Source organism: Suricata suricatta, chromosome 13, assembly GCF_006229205.1.
Source record: "Suricata suricatta isolate VVHF042 chromosome 13, meerkat_22Aug2017_6uvM2_HiC, whole genome shotgun sequence".
In the NCBI taxonomy this organism is placed as follows: domain Eukaryota; kingdom Metazoa; phylum Chordata; class Mammalia; order Carnivora; family Herpestidae; genus Suricata; species Suricata suricatta.
The window spans coordinates 11,500,759-11,518,013 of record NC_043712.1 but is presented as its reverse complement, the minus strand read 5'-3'; the positions used below and the strand labels follow the sequence as shown (position 1 = coordinate 11,518,013).

The following is a 17,255-nucleotide window of genomic DNA, read 5'->3' as shown; positions in this document are numbered from 1 at the left end:
TATATAACAGTTTTACGTTACCTTGCCAAAACCCTTCAAAAGCTCATTTTCTAAACATATATGTAACACAAGGTCTACATAATCCGGTGTCAACCTACCTATCTAATCTTATTTTAACCAGTCCTGAACATAGACTTTCAGTTCTAAAAGGCTGGTCTCTTCAATATTCCAAATAATTACCAACAAACTTGACCCATATTATGCTGTTTCTTTTTCTGAAATCCACCACATTTTTCCCAGCAATATATTCTTGTTCTTTCATCCAACTCTAATATTGCTTCATTTGTATATATGCTGTCTCTACAACTCTACTGTCCTAAGTTTCTTAAAGGAAGAGAGACCTTACACATCTCCTGTATTTTCAAGTGTGCCAAGAACATAGCTCAGAATGAATGCTCACATACCATTTGCTAACTAGACAATGTTCTCTGACATGTCATTTGTAAAAATCTCTCCCAGGAAAAACTGTAAGGATTCTCCAAGAAATAAATCCCTCTATCACAGGCTAACTGCAAAAATAAAGAATCTAATTGCTTATCTACCTGCTGTTTATTACGTGAAATCATTGGCCGTTTACAGTGTGTCTAGCACAATAACTTTTTCCTAGAAGGCATACAGCTATCTAGGGGCAACAAAATCTAAACATGCTTGATTTAACTCCAATTGTCCGAAAGTTTTAAAGCTTTTTTTTCTTAAAGAACCAAAACCCTTTCTTATACTGAAACCCGGAAATATTGGTAATAATAATAACAATAACAACAACAGATGTTTATTGAGTGCTATTTGGCAGGTACTGTTCAGTGCATACTGCAACAGTGATTCACTTAATCTGCACAATCAACATATGTCGAGTTACTATTACTGCATTAATTTTATGGATGAGTACACTGAGGGAGGCAGATTAACTAGCCTAAGATCAAAGAGCTAGAAAACAGTGAGCAAGGGGCACCTGGGTGGTTCCCTCGGTTAAGCATCCGACTTTGGCTCAGGTCATGATCTCACAGTTTGTAGGTTCGAGCCCTGAGTCGGGTTCTGTGCTGACAGCTCAGAACCTGGAGCCTGCTTCAGATTCTGTGTCTCCCCCTTTCTCTGCCCCTACCCAGCTCATGCTCTTTGTCTCTCTCAATAATAAATAAATGTTAAGAAAAAATTAAAAAACAAAACAAAAAAGTGAGTCAGAATTTGAACCCAAAGAGTTTGCCTCCCAAGAGCCCCCTCTTGTTACTACACATCATTACAGAATATAGAGGAGACTGTTCTGAGTGAAGCAGAGCCTGGAGGCTTAGCTTCTCACCTTGCTGAGGTTTCTTAATTAGCCCCTTTCTGGCACCTCTCTAGACTCGATCGTAAAGTTCAAAGATCTAAGTGTAGAAAAAAACCCAGTGCTGGTCCAAACTCTTCAGTTTATACAAGGAAAACAAGACCTAGAGCTTAATTGACTTTCTAAGGTCACGGAGCTATTCAACTGCATAGCCAGGACTAAGACTCAATTTGGGGGGGGATTCAGTGCTTTTTCTGCTATGTGTAAATCCTACATAAAAATTCTGATTAGTTCCTTTTCCTTAGGATAAATTAAAATACTCAGGCATTTCTCAAAAGGCTGAGTAACTCTCTGTAACCATTTTTACCAAATACTTACTTTTCAGTTACAGACTCCGCAGAAGGCCCCGGAGCACTCTGACCATTGGTGCCAACCTTCCCCACTTTCTTCACAGTCTCCAGAGCTCTTAATGTACTGTCAGTACTACGTGGGATTAGCTGGGAAACACTGTTCTCTGCATTTGAAATTCCATTTGTACTTGGAACAATTTTCCCCGTTGTTTCAGTACTTCCTATGACAGAAATGACATTTCCGGCTGTGGTTGTGACAGTGTTGTTTACACCAACTTTATTTAGAAGAGGAAATGTTCTTACAGTTGCATTGATCTTTTTGTTCCTTAATCGATACCTGTTTCAAAAACAATCAACATATATTGGTGAATATTTCACTAAATTTACCCCTGGGGGGGCGGGGGGAAGGGGAGACAATGGGAAAAGACTTAAATAAAAGGAAACAGCTTTGGAAAAAAGTTTCATAAGCTAAATATCAAATACAGTCTACACCAAATTCTGCTGTGATAGATGCCGCATGAAAATATTATTTCTCTCTCTCACTTTCTCACACACACACACACACACACACACGTATATGTAGACATGTAATTAATATAGCAAGCAAAAGACACATGTATCCAAAGAAGCCTGTTTCTGTTGTTACCAAACTGTTAGAGCATTATATAAATTAAACTACAAAACCAAAAATCATTCTTAAACACTATACCAGATTGATTAATTTCTGACTAATGTAAAAAGTGCTTGGATTAAAAACTTATTTAAAAACTTTATTTATGGTGGTCAGATATAATACCTTTAATACATAAAGCAATTTGATCTTGGACTCCATTTAAAAAAATCTACTTGTACAAGAAAAACTTCATTGTAATGTAGTCTTAGTCAAGGTTCCCTCTAATACTTTAAAGTGGTGAACAAATGCTACATGAACAAAAATTCTACACACATCTGAAATCATAATTACATATGCCCAAATTAATCTGATATTAATGTTACACATAACCAAACGTTAATTAAATATAGTGTGCAATCCCTTCACAATAGGCTCCCTTTCAGTCCCTCAGTATCTATAAACAATATCATTATTCAGTCCTGCTCTTCTCCCTCCCTTCCTCCCTCCACCCTATTGCTCGCTCTCTCTCTCTCTCTCTCTCTCTCTCCCTCTCTCACACACACACACACACACACACACACACTGACAGAGGCAGGTGGAGCTCAATAAAAGACAAGTGTCCCCAGATCAGACTGGCTGAGGGTGAGGTGACCGAACACGAAATTAAAAAAAAGACAACAAGTTACGGTCAGTTTACACATGTCATCTGAAGAGATTCTGGGGAGCCGCTGATTCCTTCTTTAAGAAGGAGGGGTACGAGCAGATCTGGATTTTAGAAAGGGAGTTTGGCGGCATGGAGGGGCCTGTGCTTTTCTCAACATGCTCTTTGTAACCTGCTCTTCATTTCTCACTTCAAAGGTTCTTGTACAAAATACCCAGCTGCTCTTTGCTTTCCATTCTCAAAGGATAAATCTCAGCTATGTTTAAGATTACTCTGGCAGGCAAAAAATAAAGTTTTAATTGTAAGTACCTTAAAAAATAAGGAGTTATAAGAAGTAAAACCTTAACTAAAAGAGGTAAAATAAGTGGCAAGTAGGGATACATTCTGGGTTCCTAGCATCCAGACAGCTAAAGACTTGGACTTCAAATCTAGACCCCATATTTGAAAATGCCAATCACTTACTATTCTTTTAAAATCACCTTTTGAACTTCCTCACGTCCTCACTCCCCGCCTTACCCAGCTTAGAATCCACTATCCACCATTTGTCTCTCCCCAATAAATACCTTCAACCTCCCTTGGCCCACTCCCTGTGTTGAACTCACCTGGTAAAACCCTAATCCAGTTCTTCACGTATTCTCTGTCTGTGCCTGCTCCCAGGCAGCTGAACGTTGGTGGAGAAAAACCTTGCAACCATGCTCTCTAGACTCCCTTCAAAATTATGATCAATTTCAAAATGGCCAACCAATACATGAATACACTTATCTACTAAATTCCCTTTCCCACCTCTAACATCCTTTCCACCTCCACTCGCCACAGCCCCTCCACAGCTGATGACATTGCCTCCCACTTGACAGAGCAAACAGATGAAACCAGAGGCGAATCACTTCTTTCACCACCAATTCCAGGAAGCTTCCTGATCTATAACTACATACCACTCCTCCTAAAAAGAGACAGAGAGCGCCTGCTCCTAACTCATGTCAATCCTGCCACTTGGGTTCTAATGAGGGCCAATCTCTCCACTTGTGCCCCAGGTCCCAAGCCCATTTGCCTTTTGAAACACTTCACTCCTGTAATGATCGTTTTTATTTTAGTGCACTTTCACTTTATTCAGGTACCTGCTTACATGCCATATCCTCCGATATCCCTTCCCAGACAACCTTCTCTAAAATCTCTCCCCTGGGGCGCCTGGGTGGCTCAGTCGGTTAAGCCTTCGACTTCGGCTCAGGTCAGATCTCACGTTCGTGGGTTCGAGCCCCTCATCAGGCTCTGTGCTGACAGCTAGCTCAGAGCCTGGAGCCTGCTTCATGTCTGTGTCTCCTTCTCTCTCTCTGCCCCTCCCCCTCTCATGCTCTCTCTATCAAAAAAATAAATAAAAAACATTAAAAAAATTTAAAATCTCTCCCCTTTCCCAACCATTCTTTCTCCATACTTTGTGTTATTTTTCTTCATAGCACAAATCAGTACCAGATATTATGCTTTCTATTTGTTTGCTTTATGTCAATCTTCTCTAATACAAAGTAAGCCCCATGAGAGCAAGGCTTTTTGCCTTTCTGACTCACCTATCTTCAACACACAATACAGTGCCTGGTGCACACTGTGTTCAATAAATATGTGTTGCGTGAATGTAAGTAAGCCTCTAACTTCATGTGGCCAAGAGAACTAGTACTGATTTTCTACCTCCAAAACCATTTCCCATCTAAATTAAAATACTGCTTCGTTACACAGGTCCCAAACCTTAGACTCATTCTTGGTTCTTCCCTTTTCTTTATAAGTCCACAGTCAACCTATTATTTCTGTCAGTTTTACTCCCAAAATATATCCCAAATCTGACCACTTTTCATCATTTCCACTACTATAGTTCGAGCACCAAGCTACCAATCTTGTACCTGAACCACTGTAGTAGTTTCACTGGTCTCTAGCAATGCAGACCCTCAGGTGACATTTCTAAGACAAAGTTAAAATCTCATTGTTGCAGAATGCCTGACTGGTTCCGTTGGTTGTGAGTTCTAAACTATGCTGGGCATGTAGCTTACTTAAATAAATAAATAAGATTAAAAAATCTCATCATTGCATTTGAATAAAACCCAATTATGCCTTCCAAATTCCCTGCCACAGTCCACAAAGCCAGAATGATGTGGCCCCTGCCTGCCTCTCTAGCTTTCTCTCTTGCCATGCTTATCACGCTCCAGCTTCCAGACACAGTGGTCTGGTTTCTAGTTCCCAAGCATGTCGAGCTTGTTTCCACCTCAGACTTTCCTTAGATCACTTTATCACTAGCGGAAATTGTGTTTCCATGTGTACAGTGCCTCTTTCCCCACCAGAAGCACCTCAAATAGTACCCAACACTTAACAATCATTTTCATAAATGTTTGCTGAGCTGGTTGATTCCAGGCTTTTGGTCATTCTCCAGAATGCAGCAATTCTTAGAAACCGGATTCTAATACTCTACATTCTCAAATATATTCACCTAAATATTTATCTTAGGAGAGACTACTGGGATTTTACATTTAATTTGGTTAGAGAAATGCACAGTAGAGAAAATAGGCTGGAGTAAAATTAAGTAAAACAAATGTTTGCTGAATTCCTGGCATATTATGTGAACTAAGACAAAGGTTCCACCCTCAAAAAGCTCAGAGATAGGTAGCAATATGTATTTATTTAACCAACAGGATAGTGACATCTCACTTTCTTAATCCTTTCTATCACCCTGTTTTTTCTTCTTCTATTTTCTAACAGCAACAGGGAATGTGAAGCTGGTTGGAAATATAAACTGTAGATTATTTGTTCTTTCAACATAAATATACTGAATTTACATATCAGACATCTGCTATGTGTAAAAAATATCAAGATGAGTTTTACTCATAAGATAAATGAAGTTCAGTGGAAATACACACATGCAAATAAATAACTGCACTACGAGAGAACTGAACACTACAGAGTGGCCATGTACAGAGCACGACAACAACACAGGGAAGGAAACAACTCACACTGGCTGGGGAGTCAGAAAAGTCCTCAGAGGGAAGAAGACATCTGAGTATGACCAGGAACAGGAGCTCTCCAAACAGAGAAGAGAAAGCGTATGATACAGAGGAACAACATGTGCAAGGGAAAGAATGGAAGGATGTGTGCAGTAGCAAATAGGGATCAACTGGATGTACCTTAAAAAAACAAAACTGCAAAAGGTGGAGTAAGGCTAGAAAGCAAGATTATACTGAGGAACCAATTAAGAATTTAAAGCAGACATGGACATGATTAGACAATTGCCTGCAAAAGAAAATCATAGTAGCAATGAAATAGGTTGAACATAAGGAGATGCCACGTAGGACAGTAGAGTATTAAAACTGATAAATTAGATAAGCACACGTGAAACACTAAAAATAGTACCTGACACAAAATGTGACCAATTAATTCGGCTATCATCATTTTTTTATTACTAATATAATTTCAGGCAAGAGATAATAAAATTCTAAAGTACGTATAATAGATGTAGAGTAGAAAGTCAGCTTTAAGATATAGGAGGTAAAATGGATTTTCAGCTGGGTCACCAGTTATGGGTTGTAAGGCAATGAAATCATAGTTTCTCCTCTTTTTTTTGAATAATCTTTTTTTTAATATTTATTTTTGAGAGAGTGCACATGTGCGAGTGAGGAGGGGCAGAGAAAGATGAAGCGACAGAGTCACAAGCAGGCTCTCAATGCAGAGCCTGAACTCATGAACTGTGAGATCATGACCTGAGCTGAAACCAAGAGCTGGATGCTTAAGTGACTAAGCCACCCAGGTGCCCCTCCTCTGACTTTTTAAAGTCTACGTACTTCCAAGCAAAGTCCCCTAAAATGTTCTACTTTAGCTAAGAAGCTCTATTTCGGGTATGGGCAAGCTCAACTGATTTCCCTGAGTCTCAAAAATCATCCTGATGTAAAACCTTGTAGAGAGAACTCCTTAGACTGGCTGCAAACAGCATCTTTTTTGCCTTAGGACCCCTGCAGCCTCTCCAGGCTCTTCTAGTAGGGGAAAAACAGAGAAAAGAAGCATGTTTCTACTCCCCTTTTTAATGCACACACACATATCTTCTATCACGTTGCTACTGCTGTGGAGCTCATTATGTACAGGGCACAGTGCTAGCAACTGAGGACAGAAGTCTGGAATAAACAAATAACTACAGGCCATGGAGCTGACTCCACAGTAAGGCAGACAGTAAACAGAGCATAGGCCCAAGTTGCCTGTTTGTTGTAAATAAAGTATACAGCCATGCCTGTTTTATGCACAACGCTAGCTTTTTTGCTACAATGGCAAAATTGAGTGGTTGTGACAGAGATCAATATATGATCCACCAAACTGAAATATGTACTACCTGGAGCTTTACATAAAAGCCTTCCATCCAGGGGCACCTGGGTGGCTCAGTCGGTTGAGTGTTTGACTTTGGCTCTGATCATGGGATTGAGCCCCACATCAGACTCTGTGCTGACAGCTTGCTGGAGCCTGCTTCGGATTCTGGTCTCCTTCTCTCACTTCCCCTCCCCTGTTCACACTCTATCTCTCTCTGTCTCTCAAAATTAAATAAATGTAAAAAAAAATTTTTTAAGTTTGCCATCCACTAAAATTTACCATAAGTTAATCATAATTTTGATTGGTAGAACAAAGAGGAACCTAATTTAGTATATAATATTGGGAGGATACCCCTGACAAAGTGAAGGATAAGGTAGGCAAAAGAGAAGTTCCAAAGGCAAGGCCAGAAAAAAGAGCATTATGTAGAAGACCTGAGATAGGAAAAAGCATGGTGCATTCCAGGCACTGACGGAAGGTAAGTGTGGCCTGAGCGTAGAATACAATTCAGGAGCTCTGTGAGATGAGATCAGAAAGGTAGGCACACAGACGATGCAGGATCCAAATCTAGATTTTATAAATTTATCCAAAGGATAATTGAGAAACTACCTGTTTCTCATTATCTGCAATGAGCCTTATGTTTAAATTCTCCCTGTTTTGCAGGGAATAATGGGGTTGGGATTGGGCGACAAAAACTCTTAAAATGACTAGGAAGCGACGTGGATTGAGAAAAGGGGATGACAGCTTGGACTATAAGGCTGGAAAGAAGAGTTGAGAACAAACATACTGAACTACCTTGGTAACTAAGACAAGCAGGTGAGGAAAAGCTAACAAAGACAATTCCTTTATTTATTTATTTTTTAATGCTTATTTTGTGAGAGAGATTGTGAATGGGAGAAGGGCAGAGAGAGAAAAAGAGAGGATACACAGAATCTGAAGCAAGCTCCAGGCTCTGAGCTGTCAGCACCGAACCCAATGTGGTGCTCGAACCCATGATCTATGAGATCATGACCTGAGCTGAAGTCGGACGCTTAACTGACTGAGCCACCCAGGTGTCCCCAAAGATGAATCCTTTAACGTGGTATATTTAACTGGCTGGACAGAGTACACTGGAGGAGAGCAGAATGGAAAGTGGGAGGGGATATATGGGAGGAGCAAATTAGCTCGACTTGGGTTTAAAGTACAAAAACGGGGTGCCTGGGTGGCTCAGACTATTAAACATCCAGCTCTTGATCTCAGGGTTGTGAGTTCAAGCCCCATGTTGGACTTGTTGCTGGGTGTGAAGCCTACTTAAAAAAATAAATAAAATATAAAAAAGTAAAATGTCTAAAAACAAAAGGGAGATGTCCATTAAGAGTTGATACACAGGCCAGTTATTCAATAGAAAGGCTAGAATAAATTTTTTGGCAAGATCTCAACGATGAAGGTTTTGATTGAAAAACAACAAAATCTTGGACAATATACAACATAGCTTATATTTATTTACTTCTATGTGTAGAGTAAATAGACAGAGAAAGAAGGATTACTCAGTGGACAAGAAGAAAGAAGATGCAGAAAAAATAACATTAAAAAGACTAAAAGCCATAAAAAGAAAATGTATCGGGGCGCCTGGGTGGCTCAATTGGTTGAGTGTCCAGTTTCGGCTCAGGTCATGATCTTGTGGTTCATGGGTTGGAGCCCCACACCGGGCTCTGTGCTGAGAGCCAGCTCAGAGCCTGGAGACTGCCTTTGGATTCTGTGTCTCCCTCTCTCTCTGGCCCTCCCCTGCTCATGCTGTTTCTCTCTCTCAAAAATAAATAAAACATTAAAAAAAATAATAAGTAAACTAATTAATTAACGTATCTGTAGTACTGTTTTACCTGGAATTTTATCTTTAACTGAACCTGAACAAGCAAGATTGCACAGAAGGGTACTTGTGTTCTGCACAGGTGCTTAGCAAAAACATGGATTCCAGCTGTATAATGGTTAGAAGTATGACCCTTAAATAAAGTTCTAAGTCATTTATGTTCATCTTGCTTCCAGAAGAAGGTATAGTTTCAAAAGAAAAGATTATCCTGCAATATAAAGAAGTCTACAATATGAACTTAATCACATCTTTGAAACTCATCAGAAGCTTTGAGACTCCATGGAACACTTTCATAAAATGACTCCAAATTATACTCATCTGAAACACAATTCTTGTAGCTTACTTTTCAAGCTCTTCCTGAGAGTGGGCAAAAGTACAATTTGTTCCTCGGGGACAGCCTCCTTGCTGACGCAGATCTCGACACATGCTCGTTTTGTACTTGCTGTTTGGCTGGGGCTACAAAACAGAAAATCAACGTGTGGAAAGTGAGGACTCTTGGGATTTCAGAATTTAATGATTATACCTTTAATTCTTTCTCACATCAGAAAAGTAATTCTCGTGCCAAAACAACTGCCATCCCACCATTTCTTGTTACACATTACACGATGTAACCTTAAATTGGTATTTCAGACATTTCTTCTGAGGACTATCTGAAACTGGTTCAGATATTATGTCTATTTACTTGTCAGACAACCCAATGCCCACAAAAATAAGATTTTCTCATCGATTAATTGCTGTCTTAAAATTGTGATACAAAACAAGCAATTTAATAAGCAGGGAACCTGGGTGGCTCAGTCAGTTAAGCGTCCAACTCTTGATTTCGTTCGGGTCACAATCTCACAGTTCATGAGTTTGAGCCACATACAGCCTGCTTGGGATTCTCTTTCTCCCTCTTTCTCTCTGCCCCTCCCCCTCTCTCAAAATAAATAAATAAACTTAAAAAAAAAAAATAAAAGCCATACGCTTTGTCCACTTAAACTTTCCCAGGAAGGATAGAATACAATTTCCCCTGAGAGTGAAAATTTATGAAACCAATTTATTTGTCAGCTTGAGAGTTCCACACTCTTCTTAGGCTTAGAGCTACTTAAGTTCACAAAAACAATGAGGCAAAGTATAAAAACCTCATCATATCTGCTATAACTGCATCAGGATTTAAGATACCACTGTTATTTCTGGGACCTTAATAAGATGAAACATTTAACAAGGTATCTAGGTGGCTCAGTTGGTTAAGCATCCCGACTCTTGATTTCAGCTTGGGTCATGATCTCAGTTTGTGGGATGGAACCCCACATTGGGCTCTGTGCTGACACAGCGGAGCCTGCTTGGGATTCTCTCTCTCTGTCCCTCCCCTACACAAACAAGCACTCTCTCTTGCTCTCTCAAAAATAAATAAACTTAAAAAAAAATAGGGGTGCCTGGGTGGCTCAGTCTTGGTTAAGCATCCGACTTTGGCATAGGTCATGATCTCACGATTTGTGGATTTGAGCCCCACATCGGGCTCTGGGCTGACAGTTCAGAGCCTGGAGCCTGTTTCAGATTCTGTGTCTCCCTCTCTCTCTGCCCGTCCCTTGTTCATGTTCTATCTCCCTGTGTCTCTCAAAAATAAAGAAACATTAAAAAATTTTACAGTGCTCGCTTCGGCAGCACACATACTAAAATTGGAACGATACAGAGAAAATTCGCATGGCCCCTGCGCAAGGATAATACACAAATTCATGAAGCGTTCCATATTAAAAAAATTTTTTACAAATAAATAAATAAATAAAAAGATAAAACATTTCTCTTCCAGTTAACATTTGAATATTATAATGTTTTCTAGTAGAATAAGAGTAGAAGAAAGATCACTTTGGAGTAGATTTGATCTCAGCTCTGTTACTTACTGCCACCATGACCGTAGATATGTTATTTAATCTCTTTCAATTTCAGGTTGGGAACAGCAATTACCTTGCTGTGAAGATTAGAAGTAATGTATGTAAAATACTGAACATGGGATCAGACTCACAGTAATGTAATAAATGGACACCATTATCAAAATAAAAGATTACACCTTCTCAAGTACATTGCAAATATTTTAAAAATTCAAATTCTACACATTTACAAATAGAAATTCATTTGTATGAGAGGAATGGAGAAAAAAGTGGTAATTTCCCTTCTTCAGAAAAGAATTAGACAAAATGCCTGGAAGGAATCCATGATCCATATTTGGTCAAAAATACTGGGTGCTATGCTATGTTCTATGTATCAGATATACTAAAACTTGAGTTTCTTCCAAAAGAACAGAGACAAGAGAAACAGAAGAGTCACATGAGAAGTCCATTAACCTTGTTCAAGTTGTTGAGGATGAACCTCTGTTAGGGACAAAAGCAGTCAGGAGTGCAGTGAAATTGCTTGCTTACCTGAGGTGTCTCATGGCCTTTTCTACTATAATTTTGTATGAAGTCCACAAGGCCATGAACCACTGTTTTAACAGCTACCATTGCATTTTCTAGCTGCTCCCAAGTTGGTGAAACAGCATCTAAAATAAGCCACCAAGGGAATGGGGGAGAATTTGTTAGCAGCAATTCTCTTGTGTTGTTTACCTCAAAGGTGGTAAAAGTATAAGCAAGTGAGTATTTTTCCACATACCTGGATTAGGGTCTATGTTTGCAAGAAGCTCTAAATGAGGCCTCAGTCTATTTAAGTTAGCTGGATCACCTGTTCGTTGCAAAACAATTGTCAATTCCTGGACACTCTTTGCAAATGATTCTGGAGACTGCAGCTAACAAACAGAAAACAGAATGACTTTTACTCTGGTTCTTATGACACATTTATATTCAAATGCTTCATTTATCCAACACACTAAACAGGCTGTCAAGTGTCTTCAGATTCCATAGGAGTATCAATGATGAATGAAATTTTCACCTCAGAATCTGCCCTATGAATTTCATCATTAGACACTTAGAAAACATAAGCTGTATTAGCTCTCTGGGGTCAGAATGCAGGTAAACAACAGACTTTGTAAATCAGCTGCTTTTATGCTAATATCCTATATTTGGTTCCCGATAGCCTTCCTTAATTTATTTTGAAAGTTAAAAGAATTATAAAAAGAAATAAAGAGAAAATAACTTAAAGAGCTAATATTTGAGGTGCCTGGGTAGCTCAGTTGGTTAAGCTTCCAACACTTAATTTTGGCTTGGGTCATGATCTCATGGCTCATGAGTTAAAGCCCCAAGTTGGGCTACATGCTGACAGTGTGGGGCCTGCTTGGGATTCTCTCTCCTCCCCTTTCTCTGCCCTTCCCCCCACACACTTGTGCATATGCGTGCTCTCTCTCTCTCTCTCAAAATAGACTTAAAAAAAAAAGGCTAATATTTAAAAACTTAAGAATCTCTAATTAGTTGTCTCTTTAGTTCCTTCAGAAGATTGCAATGCTCTTCAATGGAACAGAAATGCTCTAAAACAAACGTCACTAATTTCACAAACCTTATCAATGATAGATTGCATGTGTGATTTATGTGCCAAGTCACCATACAAAAGTGAGGACCACTGCTCAGGAGAAATGCGGAGTCCTGCTTCCATAGCAATATGAACAATTTGGGCATCGTGTTCTCTACGTAATGCTTCGTAACTCCGAAATTCCTCCTTTAGCTGCATCAGGGAAGAGTCTTCATCCCTTTTGGTAACCTAAAAAATAAAAAGGAGAGGGGAAAAAAAACCCAAACATCAGAATTGGTCTGCTCTCACCCCTTCTTCAATCAATTCTTTTTGAGGGAGGGTTTGAGTGGGGGCACCTGTTATATATAAGAAACCACACAAAGAAAGTGCAGAGAAGATAATGTCCTTATCACAAATTCTTTTTGGAACAAAGCAGAACTTACATAACCCAGGACATAGTTTCGCCTTCCTTCAATGAGCTCAACAGCTGATAGAGAAGATACTTGTAAACAGAAAACTGTAGTGTAAGCACTATTATAATGCTCCATGGCAACACAAAAGAAAAGCAATTCAATCTGACTGGTGGGAGAAGGAAGGGGCAACAGAAAAGGTTTCCCCCACTTGAAGCCTGCATGAAATGAGTCTTGAAGAATGAAAATGAGTTTCCACTTGAGAAACAGAATCCTAGAACAATAGCAAGTGGAGAAAAAAAATGAAAGGCAGAGCACAGAGAATTAAAGGCTAAGATACAGGCTGGAGAAGAATCACACAGGGCCTTATAAAACACAGTGATAAATTTGTGTATTATCCTGAAGGGCAGGAAGCCATGAAGGACTTTCAGGAAGATGAATGACAATTCAGTCCAGCCAACGGGTAGACCTATATTAGAAATTTTCTATCAGCACAAAAACGACCATACAGTTTTAATTTATACCTGACCTAAGTAATTTAAAAAGCATAAATACAGGGGCGCCTGGGTGGCTCAGTTGGCTGAGTGTCCAACTTTGGCTCAGGTCATGATCTCACAGTTTGTGGGTTTGAGCCCCACATCGGGGTCTGTGCTGGCAGCTCAGAGCCTGAAGCCTGCTCCTGATTCTGTGTGTCCCTCTCTCCACCCCTCCCTTGCTCATAATCTGTCTCTCTCTGCCTCTCAAAAATAAACAAATGTTAAAAAAAATTTTTTTTAAAGCATAAATTCAAAAGTTTACAGAGTTTCATACATCCTACTGAAACTAATTATCTAAACATGTAGGTATATGACTAGACAATTTCCACAATAAATGATTGCACAATGAAATTTGAAACCTGGCTAGGATTCAGAAGACCTAGGACTAGTACATCTTTTTTCTTTTTTTTTTTAATGTTTTACTTATTTTTGAGCGAGAGAGAGAGAGAGTGCATGCGAGCGTGAGCAGGGGAAGGTCAGAGAGAGAGAGGGAGATGCAGAATCCGAAGACAGGCTCCAGGCTCTGAGCTGTCAGCACAGAGTCTGATGTGAGGCTCGAACCCAGCTGCGAGATCATGACCTGAGCTGAAGTCAGACGCTTAACCGACTGAGCCACCCAGGTGCCCCTAGGACTAGTACAGATTCTGACACTCAGACTGAACAAAACAAACTGTTCAAAATCGTGATTTCCTCATTGGTAAAATGGAAATATCCAAGACCACCTTACTGGTTATTCCTATGTTGGCACGTGAGGCAGCAATAATATGACCCCAAGAACATGAAGATGAGAAAATTAAGTTATCATCTGAGAGTTAATAGCATCAGTTCACAATTCTCTGTGGGAATATATAAATACATTATAGAAAAGTTTGGGATACACACAATTCTAATCAACACAATCATAGGTATAATATAGTATGTAACTGAGAAGTCACAAAAATCTATATTCTACCCAACGCTACTTAAAGAAACACTGAGAAAACAAAAGGATTACCAACCTAAAAAAAAAAGAAAAAAGAAACCCAAGACCCAGAGGATAGTAGCACTCTTCCAAATACCATGTAGGCTACAGGTTGCCTCTTAGGCAGCAAAAGCTTGTATCCATCTAAGTAGGAAAGATGGACACAGATGGCTAATAGAGCCTGATTCTATTAAAGTTCTCACTAACATGCATCAAAATCACCTGGGAAGCACAATTTCAGGTAATCTCAATTCCTGACTTGGAAGACCACATAATTAAAAGTATCTATGAATATTCAAATCCCACATCAGATATACCAAATTGGAGTATCTGGGGATGGGAATATTTTGCTGATGCACACCTTCAGCTGGAAACCATTGCATCAAACATTAGAATCACTGACTCCCCTTGTTCTGATTCCATGCTAAGGAAGCAAAGGTTTGATACTCTTCTGCAAAACAGTATCTACAACATGATCATTTAAGTCATATAAGAGTTGCACTTCTCATTACAAATTAATAAAACTCAACATCTATTGTACTTGACTTTGGTTAGGGTGGTTCTGTTTCTGAGGAAGGAATCTACCGAATGCACTCACAAAATTCACATCTCTAAGCCTGTAAAATCAAGGAAAGAGCTTTGACAATGGTGACTTTACTAGAGTAAATGACACCCAAGAGAGGCTTTTTGGCAGTTAAGTCAGCTCATACCCTTTAATTAATCCAAGTACTGCTTTAACATGTTAAACTACAGGGCAGTGAGGATGAAATGAGAAAATAAATTGAAATCACTTTCTATACTATTCAAATGTCAGATATTAGCAGCAACTGTAGATGCAGGACTGTCATACACCACAAATCAGTATGATACTTATGAGGAAAATTAAAAAAAAACCCACACATTAAATCAGGAATAAAGTGTGAGAACCTAGTTAGGCACTTTAGGATGACAAATGATCTCTGTAATTTGGTTGCTTAGCCAAAAACATAATGTTTGAGGAACCAGAGATTCGTTTCTACTGTTACCCTAAGGGCACAAAATCAAGCACTGTAACTATCAGGCCGAAAATGTCCAAGCCTCATTAGTGGGGATAAGTGAGTTCATTTGAACATATTTTCATCAGTGATTACTATTTCAAACTAAGCAGTCTTCCATAAATTCTTTTCTATCTCTACTGTTTTCACTCTTGAGCTATTAAAACCAGCAAAATAGCCTCAATAAGCTTTGGCTTCAAATTTTAATGTTTAATTTTATAGAAGCCAATGGGCCTTTCCAGTTCCAAGTCTCAGGGGCTTTCTCAAAAGCCAGCCAGTAACCTATTATAACATACAGAGATTTTTAAGGATTCAGCCTACTTTCCACTTCTCTCAGCGCCTGCGACCATCCAAAGTCTGTAAGACAATGAAACTACATTTCTAAATATCTTGGGGGTTCTTCTGTCTTCTCCAACAAAATAAAACAAAACAAAACAAAACACACAAACACCACACCATCTTAAAAGCAGAGTGGGGCAAGTACCTCAACTTTTTACTTTCTTGTCCTGAAGGCAACATTATAGGCCACCTTCAGATTAAAGATCATAATCTAATTACAACAGGGAATAAGATAAAATACTGGAAAGTTGAAATATTTACCAACTTTTATGTACTGCTATGTAGTTTTCCCTTTTAAGATGGTAAATTCACTTGAAAAAGGCTTTTTTAGTCTCCTTTCACTTTTTTTTTGTTTTTTTTTTTTAACATCTTTTATTTATTTTTTGAGAGACAGAGAGAAACAGTGCGAGCAGGGGAGGGTTAGAGAGAGAGGGAGACACAGAATCTGAAGCAGGCTAGCTGCTTCAGCACAGAGCCTGATGCGGGGCTCGAATCCACAAACTGTGAGATCATGACCTGAGCCAAAGCTGGACACTAACCAACTGAGCTACCCAGGCACCCCTCCTTTCACTATTCTGAGAGTCAAGTTTACCAAATTATTTCCTTATGCTCTGTTTTGTGTCACTGACACCGTCACATATGTTTATTCCCAACAGGTAGTAACACAGATGCAAACTGCTAAAAAAAAAAAAAAAAAAAGTTTCCTTTTAACTTTTGTTAGCATTCTGCATTTCTAGAGCCTCTAGATCATTCCAGAAAGACTCTGTCTCATGTACAGGTATGTAATGTTTAGGCAGTTGCTTGCTACTTACCTTAAAACATGAAGCTCGGTACAGTAGTTGCACAACATGACCAATACTTGTTTTTGATGCCTGAGGAAATCTTGGTTCTAGTCTTTGAACAACAAAAAGTACCAGTACTTTCCTTGAGAGAGCAGAACCATCTTCTAACGCTAGCAGCACCAGCTTCAAGGCCTCCTCTTGCATAGCTAGCAATAAGGAACATGAATTCACAGTCAGTGAGAAAACCTCCAAATCATGTCTATCAGTCTTATCTGGCTATTAGTTCATGGCAGTCTGTTATCCAGTCTGTATTTCATCAGACTACAAAAAGAGGACATCCCACACAGAAAAATAGTTTACTTAGTAAGTAATCAAACAAAATACAATTTCTATTGGCTTTCTGGAACACAAGTCAACAGAACTTAAAATATACCTTCTGTAGGTATTTAATAATCAACTAGATAATGATAATGTTACAGTGCAAAAAAAATCCTCATTTACAAAATACATAAAGATACTCTGACATATTAAACAACTTGTAAAGGACACAGGACCCTCATGATAACTGGCAATTTTTCTTTAATGCATGAGACTGTTACTTTGCCTATCAAAACAATTTTACATATAATTTTAAAGTGCTATTAGCTTCTGGCTGCAATATCTAAAGAAGGTATTGTTTTTCAGACAGGGATGTATATAGTATAATCTGAATCTAATCATGCGGG

The 17,255-nt window shown here is 39.0% G+C and overlaps 1 protein-coding gene and 2 non-coding genes across 5 annotated transcripts in view; 1 reads left to right on the top strand and 2 right to left on the bottom strand.

The window, feature by feature from the left end:
- Nucleotides 1–17,255, bottom strand: part of RC3H2 (ring finger and CCCH-type domains 2) — a 50,397-nt gene that overhangs the window by 15,343 nt on the left and 17,799 nt on the right. For all 3 annotated transcript variants that reach the window (XM_029920129.1, XM_029920130.1, XM_029920131.1), the window contains exons 5-10: nucleotides 16,561–16,736; nucleotides 12,517–12,717; nucleotides 11,680–11,812; nucleotides 11,451–11,569; nucleotides 9,398–9,510; nucleotides 1,640–1,948 (exon numbers count right to left, since the gene is read on the bottom strand). In XM_029920129.1, the coding sequence (XP_029775989.1) occupies nucleotides 1,640–1,948; nucleotides 9,398–9,510; nucleotides 11,451–11,569; nucleotides 11,680–11,812; nucleotides 12,517–12,717; nucleotides 16,561–16,736 (1,051 nt within the window). The remainder of the gene's footprint in view (nucleotides 1–1,639; nucleotides 1,949–9,397; nucleotides 9,511–11,450; nucleotides 11,570–11,679; nucleotides 11,813–12,516; nucleotides 12,718–16,560; nucleotides 16,737–17,255) is intronic.
- Nucleotides 10,683–10,789, top strand: LOC115277128. The gene has a single exon (XR_003902235.1). It is a non-coding gene; the product is annotated as a U6 spliceosomal RNA (small nuclear RNA).
- LOC115277177 lies at nucleotides 11,899–12,006 on the bottom strand. The gene has a single exon (XR_003902283.1). It is a non-coding gene; the product is annotated as a small nucleolar RNA SNORD90 (small nucleolar RNA).